This window comes from Mustela putorius, unplaced genomic scaffold, assembly GCF_011764305.1.
Source record: "Mustela putorius furo isolate JIRA1106 unplaced genomic scaffold, ASM1176430v1.1 tig00003867_pilon_pilon_pilon, whole genome shotgun sequence".
In the NCBI taxonomy this organism is placed as follows: domain Eukaryota; kingdom Metazoa; phylum Chordata; class Mammalia; order Carnivora; family Mustelidae; genus Mustela; species Mustela putorius.
The window spans coordinates 12,285,426-12,305,022 of NW_025422019.1; the positions used below are offsets into that span (position 1 = coordinate 12,285,426).

The following is a 19,597-nucleotide window of genomic DNA, read 5'->3' on the forward strand; positions in this document are numbered from 1 at the left end:
CTATGTCACATTAAATGCTTTCACCACACAAAAAAATGGATAGGGCCATGGGAAACTTTTGGACATGATGGATATATTTATGCTGTTGAATGTGATAGTGGTTTCATAGGTGTCTACTTATCTCCATCTCATCAAGTCTTACACAAAATATGTATATTCTTTTGTATGTACCCACTGCAAAGTACAGCCATTTGTATGTATCAATCTTTATTTATTCTCAGTAAAGTGGTTTAAGAAATCAGGAGTCTAAAATGAGATTTAGAAATACTTGTATACTAAGTATAGAAATAGACTGATATAATATTTGCATAATATAATGTATTTAAATGAACAGAAAACAATTTTTGTTGCTGGACTGTGATCAAATTTAGTATCTCAGCTTAACAGTCGATATATTTATCTCTTAAATGTGGTATTTATAATTCAGCTCCAGATTATAACAGTAGCCTCTAAACCTAGCTCTCTGCCTATAAAGTCAATTGCTCACAGTCTAACCTGAGCTCTTCCACCAGACCTATCCCTTCATGCAGGAATTCTCTTCACGTCATGTCATCTTCAAAACCCTCTGCAGTATCCGATCACCCATGCAAACAGCTGTCAGCCTTTCATTCATTGCTCAATGGAACCAGATTATTTATTAGACCTACATTTTGCCTCCTGTTAAAATGGACATTTACAAAGAAGGAGGAAGAGGAGGGAAGACAGAGACAGAGAGATAGAGAAAAAGGGCGGGAGGAAAAGAGGGATATGTTTAGCATCTTCTGTATTCTATCTGCTCTGGAAATGATTGTGGAAGACAGCAATGTAAGTAAATAAAATATTAAGTAATTTGAACTAGAAGAATGTTAGAATCCTGAGAAGTAAGTCATTCACTTAGCCTATATAAATATTGGAGAAAAAGTATCAGAGAAGATGAATATTTAGCATTTTGCATTTTAGTCTTTGGACAAAGACTTCAGGTGAAAAGAAAATAATGACCTGGTACACAAAGAGGAATGACTCAGGGGCACAAAGGAGCAATATGTTACTCTCTGGAAACTGCAAAGAGTTTGGTCCGTGTGGAGAAAAATCTGTGCTTCCGCTCTGCGATGGAGTGGCAGGAGCCAGACAACGTGTCACCTTAGCTCTATCTGGTGTGTCACATCAGTGACATTTTATAACCTGTGGGAGTTGTTAAGAGCCTGCATTTTTAACACATACCTCTGCAGATGCTGGGTGGATTAGAGTGGCGAGCGAGTGAAGAAGGGATATTTAGGCGGAAGATGATACAACGGAATTCCAGTGTGTTACTGCAGGAAAGGACAAGTGGGCTCAGCTATCGAAGTGATGGCTGCCATTCATTAAGCAGTTACTATGCTGCGATGGCTAATGTTATGGGTAAGTTGGCTGTATATGGCATGCAGCTGCTTGGTCAAACATGTTTCATGAAAGCAGTTTGTAGATGTGATGACATTTACAATTAGTTGATTTTTAGAAAAGAATAATGTGAGCAGTCCTTATCCAATCAGTAGAAGGCTTTACCAGCAAAAACAGGTTTCCTGAAGGACTTCTGCCTCAGGACTGCAGCTCAAGATTATAAAATTAACTCTTCTCTGGGTTTCTAGACTGCCAGACTGCTCCATAATCTCATGAGCCAATTCCTTAAAATCTCTCTCTCTTACCACCTTCCCTTTAGACAGAATCTGTGTGTGTGTGTGTGTGTGTGTGTGTACACAAACAATATTGGTTCTGTTTTCTGGAGAATCTTGACTTGTGCACATGCCCTATCTTAACTTCAAATCTAACTGTGAGTGGTTGTGAGTTTCTGTCATTTTTAATATAAGTAAGCTCAACCTTAGAACTGGCAACCTTCCTTACATCACAAAATGCAAAAGAGATCTGGCCTTGAGCTGAGGATTTTTTAATTTTAGATTTCAAGTTCTAATCAGTGAAATCATGTTTCCCTGCTCAAGCTCAAACCTGTTCATCTGATTTTCAAAATCTTTAAATTCTTGTGGTATAAGATAAGTGTATTTTATTTTTACATGTGGTTTTTCTATGAATTCATATACAAATTTTGAACATGTCCTACAATGAGTGATTTTAACTTTTTATAAGACAAAATTATTTTTTTTCCTCACTTTTTGTTATATAATTTTTTATATTTTATAAACAAAATTATTTTTGAAAAGAAAAAGGACATACCCTCTTAAACCAGAAGCCTTTCCAGTTGAATGATTAAGATATTTTTCCTGTTTTAGGACCACCATTTCTTTTTTTTTTTTTTTTTTTTAAAGATTTTATTTATTTATTTGACAGAGAGAAATCACAAGTAGACAGAGAGGCAGGCAGAGAGAGAGAGAGGGAAGCAGGCTCCCTGCCGAGCAGAGAGCCCGATGCGGGACTCGATCCCAGGACCCTGAGATCATGACCTGAGCCGAAGGCAGTGGCTTAACCCACTGAGCCACCCAGGCGCCCCAGGACCACCATTTCTTTTAATAAAACATTTGCTATAACTAAAGTGATCTACTCACCACTTGCTCTAAATAGTGCATGTCGTACTGTGTCAGAGTTTTATTTTTTTCCCACAAAGTATGCTGCATCAAATTCACTTCTCCCATGTCTGTTGTTACTGAAAAATTCTCCTTGTGCGTTGTAATTCAGACCCTCTTATCCATAAATTATGTCAATCTCTTACCTCTCTCCTATACAGCCAGGGATTTCTTTTATAGCAAATAAAATTAGAAACTGAGAATTAAGGATGAGAAATTAATTGTCTTTAGTTTATAAACACTACGGGACTCCTTAATTAATTTAACACAAAACTAATTAAGGTATTATAATGACTCATCTCTAATAAAATCATATTGCTGAGTTTGCTGATGGCTTCAAATATCGACAAAGCCTGTCATTTCACAGGAAATGGACCATTAGCACTTGTGGAGATGTGTCCTTCAATTTATATTGAATTTATGTTTACATTTGCACCCAAAATAACCTTGAAAAATATGGGCTTTATCCCAAAACTTTCCCAAAGGATGTTGGGCTATGCCATTACAAAGAACTTAGGCTTCATTTTCCAAACAACTAGTGAAACTAAACCTCCTAGACAAGTTCAATTTCAAGTGACAAAGATATTTTAAAATATTTTTTATTTAAAATAATATTTAAGTAATAATTTTATTTAAATTAATATTTTAAAATAATAAAAATACAGATTTTATTCAAAGTGCTTTTATATTTATACATTAAACACCAGACTAGCACTGTTGGTGAAGTACTGTTACTGCCATAATGTCAAAGATAAGGAAAGGAAGGCAGACAGATTAAATAATATTCTCAAGGTCAATAGTTAGTAAGCAATGGACCCAGGATATAAGCACATAAAAATTGACTCCCACGAGAAGATCTATGATTTTTGTCAACATTCAGTCTTTTTTCCTATGACTTTTCCGACTGTATTAAAGAATAAGTAATTAGTAACAAGGAGGAATCTTCAAAGAAAATGCATGTAATTAATACTACATGCTCAAGGGTATCAAATTATTATTTTGGCACAGGTGTAGGTTTCTCTAATGAGTGTTATTTAAAACAAAAGTTTCAAAGTTTCCTAAGGACTCTCCAGTGACACAAATAAGAAGTTGTCTAGGGTTTCTAGTTTCTAGAAGTTTGGGTGTTTGGGATCTGCCTTTGGCATAACAGACAAGCTCTCTTGTTGACAGCATCAGAGTAAAACATGCAGGACTAGAGCCCCTGCCCATTTCTGGCTGCCCACTCACCACAGTCCACAGATGCACTGATTCATGCCTTCTCTAAACCAAAACTGGTATCTCCATATCTAGCATATCCTATGCATCTTCTACTGCCACTTTTAGGACTATTGTAATGGAATGGGCCCAGAGATAGTCCTATATAGTTATGCTAAATACACTGTTATAAATTTTTTTAAATATACAAAAGTAAAGGCGAACATGCTGTTTATAATCTATCCATTGCAAGAACATTTTAATAAAACAGAAAATATAAAAATTGGAATGGAAGAAGCAATAATGTTATTACTAAGAAACAATATGATATGATAGTCTGGAAAAGCCAGGTAGGTGTTGATAAGAATATAGCATAGAAAGGGAACCCTTACACTGTCATTGGCAGTAGTATAAACACTCAAGCAATTTGGAAATCCATTTGGCAGCATGTATCACATTTGAGCACTCATACACTGTATAACCAAGAAATACCACTTTCTGAGCAGTATCTATCCCCTTAAAGTCTTTAAGACTTTTCATGAGACAAGGACAAGAATATGGTGTTAGTCAAACTGCTTTTATGGATCAGTCATTGTCTTTAGTAATTTAGTAATTCTTTTTAGTAATTCTATCGAGTCTGTGAAAATTTGAAAATCTAATATTTCAAGAAATATTCCCCTAAGAGACCACTGTCAAGTGTAAATCACTTTCTTAAACATCCACCCTAAACAATGCTTTCAGAGGAAATAAACTTGACAACATATGGAGTGGAAATCCGCAGAAATAGACCTCAGTATTCCTGGCTCTCTTCTAGGTTTCATTATGAACTAGCAGTTTAATCGCCCATTATTTTACAAGCTCTTTTTTTCCTCTTTAATTAATTTGAAAAAATGATACTGGTATTACCTAATAGATTCTTAAATTGGAATACTAGATAAAAGATGTAAATAGAAAACATCAAGTGTAGTAGGAAATGTGCACAAGGAAGTGGCTTCTGTAAATATTTTCCACAGGAACATGGCTGATAGCATGTGGTGAGGACCAGTGCCTGTGCTTACCAGCTGTTGCCCTTGGACACCCCAGGCCGCATACTGCAAGATGGAGTCCTCTACTTCTGGAGGATTTAACTCCCAAACTTCCCTTGAAAAAAGGTAAATATTTTTACATGAACAAGTTGACATTTATGTCAATAATTTAGCTGGACAATTGCTCATGAAAACCGGAAAACCAAAGAACTTACCTAGTGTGTATGTTGTAAATCACATATGAAGCGGTATAAGAATAATGAAAAATCTGAAATTTAAAAAAAAAAAGAAAAAAAGAGTTATGGACCTTACTTTAGAATAAAAGCTCCATGTTAAGCTGTAGACATGTTCTCAATCAAATTGAAGAAATCTAAGAACTGATTTTAGAGAGAAATCAAAATGTGAAATATTACAGTTCTGAGCCTTCCTCCAGGAGTTTCATGACTGTTCTGATGGTCAGTTCAATCCACTTACTCAATCCACTCTATTCTTAGTATAATTGTGATTATATTGCTGTCTCGTTCGAAATGCTAAAGGATTCCTCACTGCCTATAAAATAAAGCTCAAGCTGCTTCATCGATGTTTGAAGATAGTGATAATTCAGGTTCTACCTGCTTTTCCAGCTTTCCCGTCCACTACTTCCCTTTACCTAGTGTATGCTTCAGTCACACTAGACCAATTCCTCTCGTATATCCTGAACTTTTTCTATTTCTCCCTTTCCCTCCCCAGGACATCTGAGGGGAAAACTAACATCAATACTTTCATTTTTACAGAAAAGCTTTTTGATTCCTGTAGTAGCTATACACTGCACAAGTATTATAATACTGTCAATGAAAACTTCCTAGAAGTCAAATTTTTATTTCTTCTTCCTGCAGTAATAGCTTCAACTACACATGATTGGCCACATATTTGGTAAGGAAATATTAGTGTTGTCTCTTTGCATGGTAATTGCAATTGTTCTACCCTTTATTATAGTATTGTGTTTTATAATGAAGCTTTATTCTCCTATTCCTGTAAATGTAACTGTTAAATCTAAGATTGCCATTGCTCTATGGTTGTAGAAACAAAAATAATTTTTCCTGGTGTCTCTTCTGGCATTCACACTGTATTCGATAAAATTACATATTTGACTACAAATTTTAAACCTTGAATTTACTACTATAGCTGACAAAAGATAAATAATGTGACTACCTCTACAAACATTTTTTTCCCCATCTCAGAAAGTCCTGTTGCCAAAGCAAACTGCCAAGTGAGCGCTTCATCTTCCAAGCAAACAAATGTGCCAGTGACGTTATGGGTAAAAGGAGTCTGTCTATTCACCCTGTCTGTTAATTACCTAACACACTGTAGCTGAATGCTAAGTGCACATGCATTTTGAGAGAAAGAGTTCCTGTGCATTATTATTTTGGTTAAATAAGGCCAAAACAATCAAGTCAAACCAGATGTAACAACTGAATTTTGCTCTCTTCCTAGAATTCTTGTTATAGAGATTTCTGGCTCTTCTTAATGTATGAATCCAAAGGAATCCAAACAAAGTCCTCCGAATGAGGTACTTCTTGCTTCATATACTTCTTAGCCCAACACATTTTCCCTTTTGCTCATGTGCTGAGGTGGAAGACTACAATAACGAAATTAATCTTGACTTGTGTACAAACCCAGAACGGGTGTTAGTAACAAGTCACAGGGTTTCACCTCCTCTACATGTGTCTTACAAAAACAGAGCTTGCCATCTGCAGATAATTAGAACGTAGCCCTTTATTCCTAGCTTACAGCTTTCCTGTAAATCCGCTCATCTTTGGTGTGTGTATGTCTGTGCATATGTGTGCATTTGTGTATGCACATGTGCACACACATATGCGTGCTTACTCCCAGTATATCTCAAATACTTCTTGTTTTTAATTTTCGATCATTAAAAAAGTACTCTATGCCCACAAGAGAATAGAACCAGTATGCAGTAGAAGGGATCTTGGACAGGGTTAGAGGTGGAGGTTTCCTTTTATATGTTTGCATAGTGTTACAGAGATTTCAAAAGGGACATTTTTTCAAAGAGAATTGTATCTAGCTTTACTGAACACCTGTATTAAGGTGCATTGGTTTAAATTCACTGTGTTAATCTGCATTTCTCTCTATCTCTCCATTTCTCTCCTCCCTACTCCCCACTCCTTGGATAGTATGTCTATTATTATTATCGTCGTTTCCTCATTTCCTTTTATCCTAGATTCCTCTTCTATATTAGCTAGGTAAGTCTTATTTCAGGATTTGAGAGGATAAAATTGGAGTTACAAAGGTTAGGAACAGTCTTTTTCCTGTAATGATTGGCTTCTGCATAATGAGAGCCAAACTGAACATCTGATGAGATCCTTAGGGAGAAAGACATTTCACAGCCACAAATCACATATTCATTGCATCTCTGCAAATAATGTTCCACTGCCTGTTACACAGTGTGAATGGTTATGGCAAAGGTAGTGGGAGTGGGGCAAACTTGAAAAATACTATGTAAAAACTTGATCAAAGCTTATTCCTGGAAGCTGGCCTTGGGATGCCCAATCATTAAACCTCATGATGCCAAAGGTACTGGGTGGTACAGAAAGCTTCCTAAGATCCAACAATGCAAGCTCATCCTTATCATTTCTACATTACTTTGGGAACCTCAAGAAGAGGCTGATTACTTAAGTGTCTATCACTAAGAGTGATTGGTTCTTGTTATTTGCTATAGTTTTATTCTATAAGTCATGGTAAACAGCGAATTAGCAAATACTGAACCCTAGCCTCCTAGAAGAAATACAGGGTTAGGTTCCTGTGAGTGTCTGGTTGCAACGTTTTCATCAACCCATCAGTACATAACCTTGTTTCATGTGTATTTCTTTGTAAAGATGCTGTATTTAATATTTAATATTGTTGATTCCCTAACACTGAACTCATGGCCAGCAGCATTGTAACTCATGGGGAATACGGTTTATCTGACATGTGTGCTTTCCCAATAGAGCACATCACATTCTCTTGCACCTAGCAACACAGCATTTCAGCACTCTGCTTAGGGGGCATTTTAAACAGCAAACCTGCAGCAAAAAGCACAGATGTGTGAAAACTGGAACATTGAAAGAACCATGAAAGCGACATTAATTTAAGGTATGATAGCTGAAACAAGGAGGCAGAGTGTCATCTTGTTTGATCTCAGCTGGGAAAAGGTGTATCTATCAGGCTGCTAAAATGTTTTGTGGCTCTGCACTGCCTGGGAATGCCTAAGAAAGCACAGTGAGGGTTGATTTTGAGGTTACAAATAAATTTTAGAAAACAGGTATTTGGAAATCTGGAATCCAGAAATAGTGAAGATCAACTGTACTAGTAATGTAGACGTAGCATGATATATAACTGGAGGGGAAAAAAAAAAAAGCAAGCATATTCAAGGGCTGCAAGAACTTGGGATGCAAGAAAAATACAGAAGTTCTCCAGAATGGTGGCATTCATGTTTTATAAATGAAAACTAGCTACTGCCATTCATTTAACAAATATCTGTTAAGCAATTTCTTTGACACAAGCCCTGCACTAAGCACTATTAGAAAAAAAAAAGATTGTGATAATAAAGATTATTTTAAGAACAGGATATAACACAAAAGAATATCAGTTGATATTTTTATTATTATATTTTATCTGTCAGTTTATAAATATTTATGGAATATTAATTATGTGCAAGCTTATATGTTAAGTACCTTGCCAAACGCAAAAACCATAATAAATGTAATTTCTGTCTCCAAGGAGCCCTTGATCCAGTCAGGGTGACAAGGTTAAGCAGCATTACATTAGTTTAGAATACTCTGTTGCAGGTCATGGTTAAATTAAGATTTGTAGATAATAAATCTGCAATTATACTTTTTGGCTTCAAGATTGTAACTATAACAGTAACAATTCTTGAATTGAGCATATACTATATATCGGACTCTTCTAAGTGCTTTAAATATATTATTTAACATTTAAATGCACATTAGGAAATGGATACTATCATTCATAATTCACATAATGGGCTCTGGAAGCACTGAAAGTTTGAGTATGGGACAGAACAATAATTCAAGCTCACGTCTGTCTGATTACTGTGACTTAATCTCTGTGCACATTCTTTTTCAGGGAGCTGGGACAGGAAGCACTGCTCCCGCTTTGCAAAAGATTCATTTCTGAAAGACCTATTAAGCCATCATCCAAAAATTTATTGACAGGAGTAGGCATGAATTAATTGTGATTACCACAGTGAAGAGAGATTTCATTTTGGAAAGATGATCTAATAGATCAGATTAAAAATGTAAATCCCCTTCTCCTTTAGCTGTTTTTCACAATTTTTTTTCTTGGACTATCAGTTATTACCTAACACTCTATGGAGATTCATGTCAAGGAGAGTTACACTTACAAGAAAGAAGAACAGGGCACTCTAGTAATTTACGATTAAACCAGAGGTTTATATCTCAGGGTGCCAAAGCTTTTTCTGCACTGCAGTTTAACTGCCGAATTGGTATAAATAGCATGCGTTTTCATGGCCTGGAGAATATTTAAAATAGGATTATGGATTTGCCATTGACTCAAACAGTTAGGAAAACTAGAATGTGAAGAAGCAAGTCTCTGAGTAAATACCATTTATGAAAGAATGCCAGTGAGAGAAAAGACAGTATAGGCAAAAGGGCACTTGTTTCTCTTGGAAGTAAATGGTATAACGATGCCAAGTTTGTTCTAGGATAATGGAATACCTTTTAAAACGAATAAGTAGTGACTCTGTTGCTGGAAAAATTTTATCTATATTACACAGTGAAGAACTAGACTAGAAGGATACTCTAATGTAGTAAATACAATTAAAATTAGAAGCAGCAGTTCTACAGAAACAGTTATAAAACTCTGTAAGAAAAAAACCTTTGTGAATATTGAACAAGAACTGTTGAAAGGAAAAATAAATATGGGAGGAAATTAAAGTTATATTAATATTCATTGATGACTATTTTAATCTACTTTCATTCATTTTCTTTTTTTAAAGATTTTTATTTATTTATTTGATAGACAGAGATCATAAGTAGGTAGAGGAGATAGGCAGAGAGAGAGAGGAGGAAGCAGGCTCCCCATTGAGCAGAGAGCCCGATGTGGGGCTCCATCCCAGGACCCTGGGACCATGACCTGAGCCAAAGGCAGAGGCTTTAACCCACTGAGCCACCCAGGAACCCTAAATTTCATTCATTTTCTAATCTAACATTCATCATAAACTTTTAGATGTTATTCATCTAGGATATAAAATTAGTCAAACCAAGACTGGAATCTAAATCTTACAGATTCCAAACATGTGAGGACTATTTTAATGTGGTACCAAATAAACACACACACACACACACACACACACACACACACACACATACAGGATTCTTTAATCGTATCACAATTATGGTGAGTGGTAGACATAGCAAAATACTGAATATGGTGAAACAGATAAAAAGATGGTGAGAAAGATAAAACTTTAGACATTGCTCAAATTCAGCTCTATTTATGCCAGAACCTATATTAAAAAAACAAATAAAAATAAACTTGCTAATAGGAAAAAAGACTATCTGCCAAAAAACCAATTTAGTCATTCTGTTCACCTATGGGCATCATGATGCCATCACCACACAGATACATAGTAAAGTAATATTTATATTTTTTCCTGGCCTTAATGGGGTCTAGTTGTGTTCCAATCTGGAAAGTAGGATTTTATTTGGGCAATTTTAGCATTCATCATGTACTCACTTTGAATTGAATAGTACAGCCACCATGAATTGAAATATGATACTTTCAGCAGAGAATGTAAGTAGAAATCTAATGGGAGATTGTATTAGGTAAATATGTTTCCATTTAATACATTTATTTTATTTGAGAAAATGGGTGGCTGGCAATTCAAGTTTTAAAAGCAGACAGCACACTAAAAATTACCTGGGCATCAATTCTCAATTTCAGGTAGGACTGCTGTGCCCAGAATATAATCTAACTGGGCTAAATATTATCAACAGCCAGCACAAGAAGAATATACTTTATTAGACAATAGGAGATCTTTGAGTGAGCAGAATAAATCATTCTCTGATATATTCCCTGTTAAATAAATTAACTGTTCATCATAAACAAACCCCCTTCAAGTTGTTCTTAGATGTTCATGAGATGTCTATAATGCAAATTTCATTTCAATGATACTCCATAACCCAAGTTTCCCAATTATTTGACACAGAACTTTCCCCATAATATACCTCTGATTAGAGTACCAACCTCATTGACAATGCCACTCTTTGTAATAAAATATTTTCATATACCAGACCTTTCCACATTAATTAATGCAAATGAGCTACTTTCACACCAACTGGTATTAAACTATTTCCAGTGTACCATCATTGAAAATATCTGGTTTGATAACCTGAAGAGCATTTAAAGGTCAATTACTAACAGTGGTGCAGTGGATTTTCAATTTGTACTGAAATAAATTTATACATCATCTAACCATGTATAAACTACTTTTCTCTCTAGCCTGTCACTGCAGAAATAAATATATTGCAAGAGGACACAGTGAGAGACAAACTCAAACTTGTTTCCACGTAGTGCTAGAACTAGAAAGGGAAGAATGAGAATATTTCCATATACAGGTATTTTACAGGTGAGCCACGTATGTAACTTAGAAGAGTGGTCAATTCATTCCCCAAAAATTTTGGTGAAAAAGTTATTCATTAATTTCAATGGTATCAATTCTTAATTTGTGTTTTCTTCAGTAACTTATTTAAAATATTTCATCTGCTTATCAGAAAAATGCAGAAAGTAGGTATATCCAACTGTTTTGTTACAAAAATTAGAGGAAAAACTATTTAGAGGGGTGCCTGGGTGGCTCAGTGGGTTAAGCCTCTGCCCTCAGTTTGGGTCATGATCTCAAGGTCCGGGGATCGAGTCCCACATCAGGCTCTCTGCTTGGCAGGGAGCCTGCCTCCTCTCTCTCTCTGCCTGCCTCTCTGCCTACTTGTGATCTCTGTCAAATAATTAATTTTAAGAAAATCTAAAAAATAAACCAAAAACCTATATAGAAATTATTTAGTTATTACATGAGGTTATACCAAGAGAATAAAGCAAGAAAAACTCAAACCTATTTTAATTGGCAACATGTTACTTTCTTGAAAAAAAAAAAAAAGTCTTATGAACAGAGGGTCCATCCAACCTGGCTTAAGAAGACCCTTAATTCACTTTCTCTCACAGACACACCCAATCTACATCTACATGTAGAGTGCTTTCTCCAAAGAACTACTGGCCAACTGAACCGCTTCTGCATGACACACACTAGAAAGACCACAAAGACAAGGGTAGAAGAGACAGAGACATAGTAATGACAGGAACTCCACTCCCTGATGTGATACCTGCAGTAGGGACAGATATGACTAAAGGGTCTGTGAACAGACTCTCCCCTGCCCTGGGGAACAGCAAAAAGCAAGCAAGCAAATGGATAAGCAAAAAACAAAAACCCCAGTAGATTAAAGGGCAACTAGAGTCTACATGAGAAAAAAAACAAAAATTGATTTACTAACCTTAGAGAATCTGAGACACAGGTAGGAAATTGCTAGCAACCTTTCTAGAGTCAGAGGTGCTGGTGAGCACCACTTTTTTTTTAAAGATTTATTTATTTATTTATTTGACAGAGAGACAGAGATCACAAGTAGGCAGAGAGACAGGCAGAGAGAGAGAGGAAGGGAAGCAGGCTCCCTGCTGAGCAGAGAGCCTGATGTGGGACTCAATCCCAAGACCCTGAGATCATGACCTAAGCCGAAGGCAGCGGCTTATCCCACTGAGCCACCCAGTCGCCCCTATTTTTTATGTTCCTTCTCCACACTAATAGCACAGGTGAGAGTGGGGTCCAGGCACTCTATCTGGCCTACCAGGGCTGCCCAATGCACCTTGGGTTCCTGGCACACACCAGCTCCAGCAATCACATCAAGGCAGCCCAGTGCTACACATCTTCAGATCACCTCCAGCCTGTGCCAGCTTCAGCCCCAGCTGGCTTGATAATGGTATACACAGTTCATTAAAAAATAATACTCAGACACAAGTCCACTCCTTCAAGACTGGTAGAAGTAGCTATATCACCTAATTCATAATATCTTTATGTGTTTGTTTAATGTGGAAAATCAATCAAAATGAGGAGACACAGAAATAGGTTCCAAATAAAAGGATAAGAAAAAATCACACACAAGACTAATAAAATAGAGATTAGTAATTTACCTGATAAAGACCTCAAAGTAAATGGTCATAACACTGCTTAACAAAAGTGAGAGAAAAATGCAAGAACACAATGAGGATGGACTTCAACAAAGAGAAAATAGAAGAAAGAACCAATCAAAGCTACAAAATATGGTAACCAAAATGAAAATACACAACGGGGAAGCAACAAAAGGTTAGATGATGTACAAGAATTAGTTAAAGGTAAACAGAGAATCTAAAAGGCAGCAAAAGAAAAACAAATTATCTACATATAGAAAAACACTATAAGTCTATAAGCTGATTTTTTAGCAGAACTTTGCAGGAAAGAGTAAAGTAACAGGATATATTTAAAGTGCTAAAAGGAAAAACAAACAAACAAACAAACTTACAACCAGAAATAATCTACCTGGCAAGGTTATCATTCACAGCTGAGGGAGAGATAAAGTTTCCCAGCAAAACAAAAATTGGTTTATCACTAGTAAACTAGCCTTACAAGACATGTTAAAGGGTCTTGTTTAATTGAAAAACAAAAGCAATGATTAGAAATAGGAAAGTATATGAAAGAACAAATGTCACTGGCAAAGGCATATATGTATATAAACATAAAAGACTATGGATTTGCCACTTAAAAAGCCGGTATGAAGCTTAAAGGACAAGGAATAGTGAAATCACCTGTAACACAATTGGTAGTTAAAGGATACACACACAAAGATGTAAAATATGTCATTAAAAAAACAGGGTGGGGAAATAAAAATGCAGCGCTGTTAGAATGCATTTGAGCAGTGTAAAATAGTCTACTGTATAGATACATCAGTATGTATGAACCTCATAGTAACTACAAACTAAAAACCTACAATAGATTTACAAAAAATAAAGATAAAGAAACCTAAACATAATACAAAAGAAAGCCATAAAATCATAAAGTAAGTCCAAGAGAAGAAGGGAATGGAGAACTACAAAGACAACTATAAATGAATTAAGAAAATAGCTATAAGTACATACTTACCAATAATTACTTTAAATGTAAATGGGCTAAATGCTCTAATCAAAAGACGTACAGTGGCTGAATAAATAAAAAAAAATGGAAACAATAACAAAATAAGAGAGCCATTGTAGGAAGCAGTACAGGGGTTTCTCAAAAAATTAAAATACAATTACCATATGATCCAGTAATCCTACTCCTGGATATTTATCCAAAGAAAACAAAATACTAATCTGAAGAGATACATGTTCCCCTATGTTTATGGCAGCATTATTGACAATACCCAGGATATAGAAGCAACCCAAATGTCAATTGATGAGTGGATAAAGAAGATATAGTATAGATACACAATGGAATATTACTGAGTCATAAAAAGAATGAGATTTTGCCACTGACAACAATATGAATATACCTAGAATGTATAATGCTAAGTGAAACAGGTCAGATAAGGAAAGATAAACCCATATGATTTCATTCTTATGTGAGATTAAGAAGACAAACAAAAGAGGGAAAAAATGAGAGAGAGAGAGAGAGAGAACCAAAAAACACTCTTAAATGTAGAGAGCAAATTAACAATCACCAGAGGGGACCTGGGTGAGTGAAACAGATAAAGAGGATTAAGAGTACACTTAAAATGATGAGTAATGAGTAATGTATAGAATTGGTGAATCATTATACTTCTACACCTCAAACTAATATAACATCATATGCTAATTAATTATACATTTTTAAAAAAACAAAAAATAAGACCCAGTTCTATAGTACAATCAAGACATATTTCAAACCAAAAGGCATACACAGACTGAAAACGAAGCAATGGGAAAATATATTCTATGAAAATGGAAAGAAAAAGAGTTGGATTAGCAATACTCATACCAGATGAAATAAACTTTAAAATAAACACTGTTACAAAGACAAGAAGGATATTACATAATAATAATGTCCTCTAAGAAGAAGACATAACATTCACTAATATTTATGCATCCAAGATAGAAGCACCTAAATATATAAAGCAAACAGTAATAGACATAAAGAAAGAAATTGTCAATAAGACAATATTAGTAAGGACTTTAATATCTCACTTACGTCAATGGATCACCCAGACAGAAAATCAATTTGAAAACAATGGCCTTAAAATACAGAGTAGACCAGTTGGACTTAATACATACATATATACATATATATATATATGTATGTATGTATACACACAATATTTCATCCAACTACTGAATACATTTTCTTGTCAGATGCACATGGTACATTCTTCTTGATATGTCACTGGTTAGGCCATAACAGAACCTGTAAGTTAAGGAATGTTAAAGTCCTATCATGCATCTTTTCTAACTATGATATTATGAAACTAAAAATTAGTTACAAGAAAACTGGAAAAAACACAAATACATGGAGGCAAAACAACATGCTACTGAACCATCAATAGGTCAACAAAGAAATCAAAGAATCAAAATTAAAAAAATACCTTACGAGAAATACAATATTTCAAAATCTATGAGATGCACCAAATGCAGCGACAAGAAGGAAATTCATCGTGATACAGGCCTACCTCAAGAAATAAGAAAAATCACCCCCCCAATTTAATTTTACACCTAAAGGATCCAGAATTTTTTTAAAAAATGCAAAAATAATCGCAACAACAACAACAACAAAACCAAATCCAACTTTAGTAGAAGGAAAGAAATGGACAAAGATCAGAGCAGAAATAAATAAAATAGAGCCTAAAATTTCAGTGAAACTAAAAGCTGGTTCTTTGCAATGAAAAAAATCAGGAAATGTCTAGCCAGACTCATCAAGAGACAAAGAGAAAGGGATCAAATGAATAGAATCCAACATGAAAGAGAATTTATAATGGACACTACAGAAGTACAAAGGATCATAAGAGAATACTATGAATAATTATATGTAAACACATTAAAAACAACTAGAAGAAATGGATAAAATTACTAGAAGTGCACAATCTTATAAGACTGAATCAAAAAGAAACAGAATATCTGAATAGATTGATTGTAAGTAATGAAATCAAATCAGTAATTTAAAAATTCCCCCAAGACAAAGGTTTAGGACCATATGGCTTCACAGGTGAATTCTACCAAATATTTAAAGTGTTACTACCTATACTTCTCAAACTGTTCCAAAAAGTTGAAGAGGCTAGCAGTACCCTGATACCAAAACCAGACATTACAAGATGGAAGGAAGGAAGGGAGGAATATGGGTGAGGAGGAAGGTGAGAGATGGGGGAGGAAGGTGGGTGGGGGAGAGGGAAGGAGGGGGAGAGAGACAGAGAGAGAGAGGGAGGGAGAGAAAGGAAGAGAAAGGACAGGAAAGAAGGAAAGAAAGAAAGGACAGGAAAGAGGAAAGAAAGGAAGAAAAGGAAAAGAAAGGAAAGGAAGAAAGAAAAGAAAAAGAAAATTAGAAGTCAATATCCCTGATGAATATAGATGCAAAATCCCCCCAAAATATTGGCAAACTGAATACAATACATCAATAGTATCATATAACACAATCAGGATTTATACAGGGATGCACGATGGTTCAACATCAACAAGCCATTCAATGTGATATACTACATTAGCAAAAGGAAAAGGAAAAATCATATGATCATCTCAACAGATGCAGAAAATCACTTGACAACATTTAACATTTATGATAAATACTCTCGACATAATGAGTATAGGAACATATATCACCATAACAAAAGGCATATATGACAAACCCATGGCTGACATCATATACATTAAGAAGCTGAAAGCTTTTTCTTTAAGATTAGGAATAAGAGAAAGATGTCCACTCTTGCCACTTCATTCAATGTAGTACTGGAAGTCCTACACACAGCAATTAGGCAAAACAAACAAACAAACAGAAAACAAAAGGCATCCAAACTGGAGAGGAATAAATAAAACCATCACTATTTGTAGATGATGTGACACCATACAGAAAGCCTTAAAGAGTTCACGAAAAAGTACTAGAACAATTAAAAAAAAATCTAAAACAAATAAATGAGCTCAGTAAAGTTGTAAGATATAAAATCAATGTACAGAAATTGGTTGTATTTCTCTTTCTTTCTTTCTTTCTTTCTTTCTTTCTTTCGAGCTTATCTATAGAGAGAGCAGGAGCCAGTGGAAGTGGGGAGAGGCCACAGGAGAAGCAGACTCCCTGCTGAGTAAGGATCCTGATGCGGGCCTCAATCTCAGGACCCTGAGATCATGACCTGACCTGAAGGTAGATGCTTCACCAACTGAGCCACCCAAGTGGCCCAACTGGCTGCATTTCTGTACATAAATAATCAGCTATCAGAAAGAGAAATTAAGAAAATAATCCCATTTATAATTGCATTAAAAAAATACCCTTAAGGGTAACTTTAACCAGATGGTAAAAAACCTGTACTCTGAAAACTATAAGACACCTAAGAAAGAAACTGAATAGCATATAAATGAATGGAAGAATATACTGTACTCCTGATTAGAAGAATGCTATTAAACTGTCCATATTCTCCAAAGCAATCTGCAAATTCATTGTAATCCCCATTTAAAAACCAATGGCATTTTTCACAGAACTAGAACAAAGAATCCTAAAATTTGTAAGGAACCACAAAAGACCCTGAAGAGCCAATGGAACCTTGGGAAAGTAAAACAATGCTAGAAGTATCATGGCCCCTGATTTCAAACTATACTACAAAGCTGTACTAATTAAAATAGTATTACACTTGCACAAAACAGGCACATATATCAGTACAATAGAATAGATGGCTCACAAATAAATCCACAGCTATATGGTCAATTAATCTATGGTAATGGCAAAGGAGGCAAGAATATAAAATGGAGAAAAGACAGTCTCTTCAATAAAAGGTGTTGGGAAAACTGGAGGGCTACATGCAAAAGAATGAAGCTAAACAATTGTATTTCACCATTTATAAAATGAAATTCATATTATAGATTTAAATGTAAGACCTGAAACCATAAAACCCTAGAAGAAAACCCAGGTAGTAAACACTTTGACATCAATCTTAGCAAATTTTTCACCCCTTTGTTCAGGAAGATATATCTTCTCAGGCAAGGGCAACAAAATCTAAAATAAACAAATGAGATTATATTCAACTAAAAAGCTTTCAGTGAAGAAAACCATCAACAAAATGAAAAGGCAACCTATTGAATAGGAGAAGGTAATTACAAATCATATGTTCAATAAAGGGTTAATATCCAAAATATATAAATAGGCTACACAATTCAGTATCTGACCAAAAAAAAAATGTTAAAAATGGAAAGAGGGCTTGAATATACATTTTTCCATAGAAGACAAAGAGACAGCAAAAAGGCACCTGAAAAAAAATGCTCAACATCACTAATCATCAGGGAAGTCCAAATCAAAACCACCAGGAGATATCACCTCACACCTGCCAGACTGATTACTATCAAGGGACAAGGGGTGTCTAGGTGGCTCAGTTAAGCGTCTGACTCGGTTTTGGCTCCGGTCCTAGTCTCAGGGTCCCAGATGGAGCTGTGTGTCAAGCTCTGTACTCAGTGGGGGTCTGCTTGAGCTTCTCTATCTTCATTTCCCTCTGCTCCTTCCCCACTTATGCTTGCTCTCTCTCTCTCTCAAATAAATAAAGAAATCTTTTAAAAGTAAGTGTTGGCAACTGAGGGTTTTGGAGGGGAGGGGGGTGATGGGTATTATGGAGGGCACTTATTGCATGGAGCACTGGATGTGGTGCATCAACAATGAATTCTGGACACTGAAAAGAAATAAAATAAAATAAAATGGAAAAAAAGTGTTGGCAAGGATGTGCAGAAAAGGGAGCTCCTATACACTATTGATGGGAATGTAAATTGATGCACCTATTATGGAAATAGCACGGAAGTTCCTAAAAAATTTAAAAATAGAACTACCCCCAATCTGGCAGTCCCACGACTGGGTATTTGAGAAAAATGAAAATACTAATTTGAACATATATATGCACCCCTTTGATCACTGTGGCATTATTTACAATATCTAAGATATGGAGGAAAACTAGGTGTCCATGGGTAGATGAATGGATAAAGAAGATATAGATAGATAGATTTATCTTATTTTATTATATCTATTATTACATGTATATTATAAATATTACTCATCCACAAAAGAATGAAATCTTGCCACTTGTGATAATATGGAAGGACCTAGTAGGTGCTATGCTAAGTGAAACAAGACAAATACTGTATGATTTCACTTATATGTATAATCTAAAAATTGAAACAAATGTTCAAAATGCCACAAACATGTAACTACTTGCAAAGGGGGGTTAATATACATAATTTACACCAAAAATCATAGATATAGGTAACTGCTGGTTACCAGAGGGGGAGGGAAGGGAAGTGGGTACAAGAGGTGAATGGGATTAATAGGTACAAACTTCCAGTTATAAAATAAATAAGTCATGGGGATATAATTTACAGCACAGGGAATATAGTTAATAATATTACAATAATTTTGTATGGTGACAGATGGTAACTATACTTACAGTAAGTATATATTTTTAAGAATGTATAATAATTTACACAAGTATTGCATATTAATAGTTACATGATCAGATTTTTCATGTATTATACAAAATCTGAGATTATTTTCATTGCACATTTATGTATCTC

General features: G+C 35.2%; 1 protein-coding gene across 2 annotated transcripts in view; it reads right to left on the bottom strand.

Annotated features, from left to right (window-relative positions):
• Positions 1–19,597, bottom strand: part of DPP10 (dipeptidyl peptidase like 10) — a 1,364,876-nt gene that overhangs the window by 148,780 nt on the left and 1,196,499 nt on the right. For both annotated transcript variants that reach the window (XM_004773359.3, NM_001310171.1), the window contains 2 exon segments: positions 4,966–5,018; positions 4,784–4,865 (listed from right to left, as the gene is read on the bottom strand). In XM_004773359.3, coding sequence (XP_004773416.2) covers positions 4,784–4,865; positions 4,966–5,018 — 135 coding nt within the window.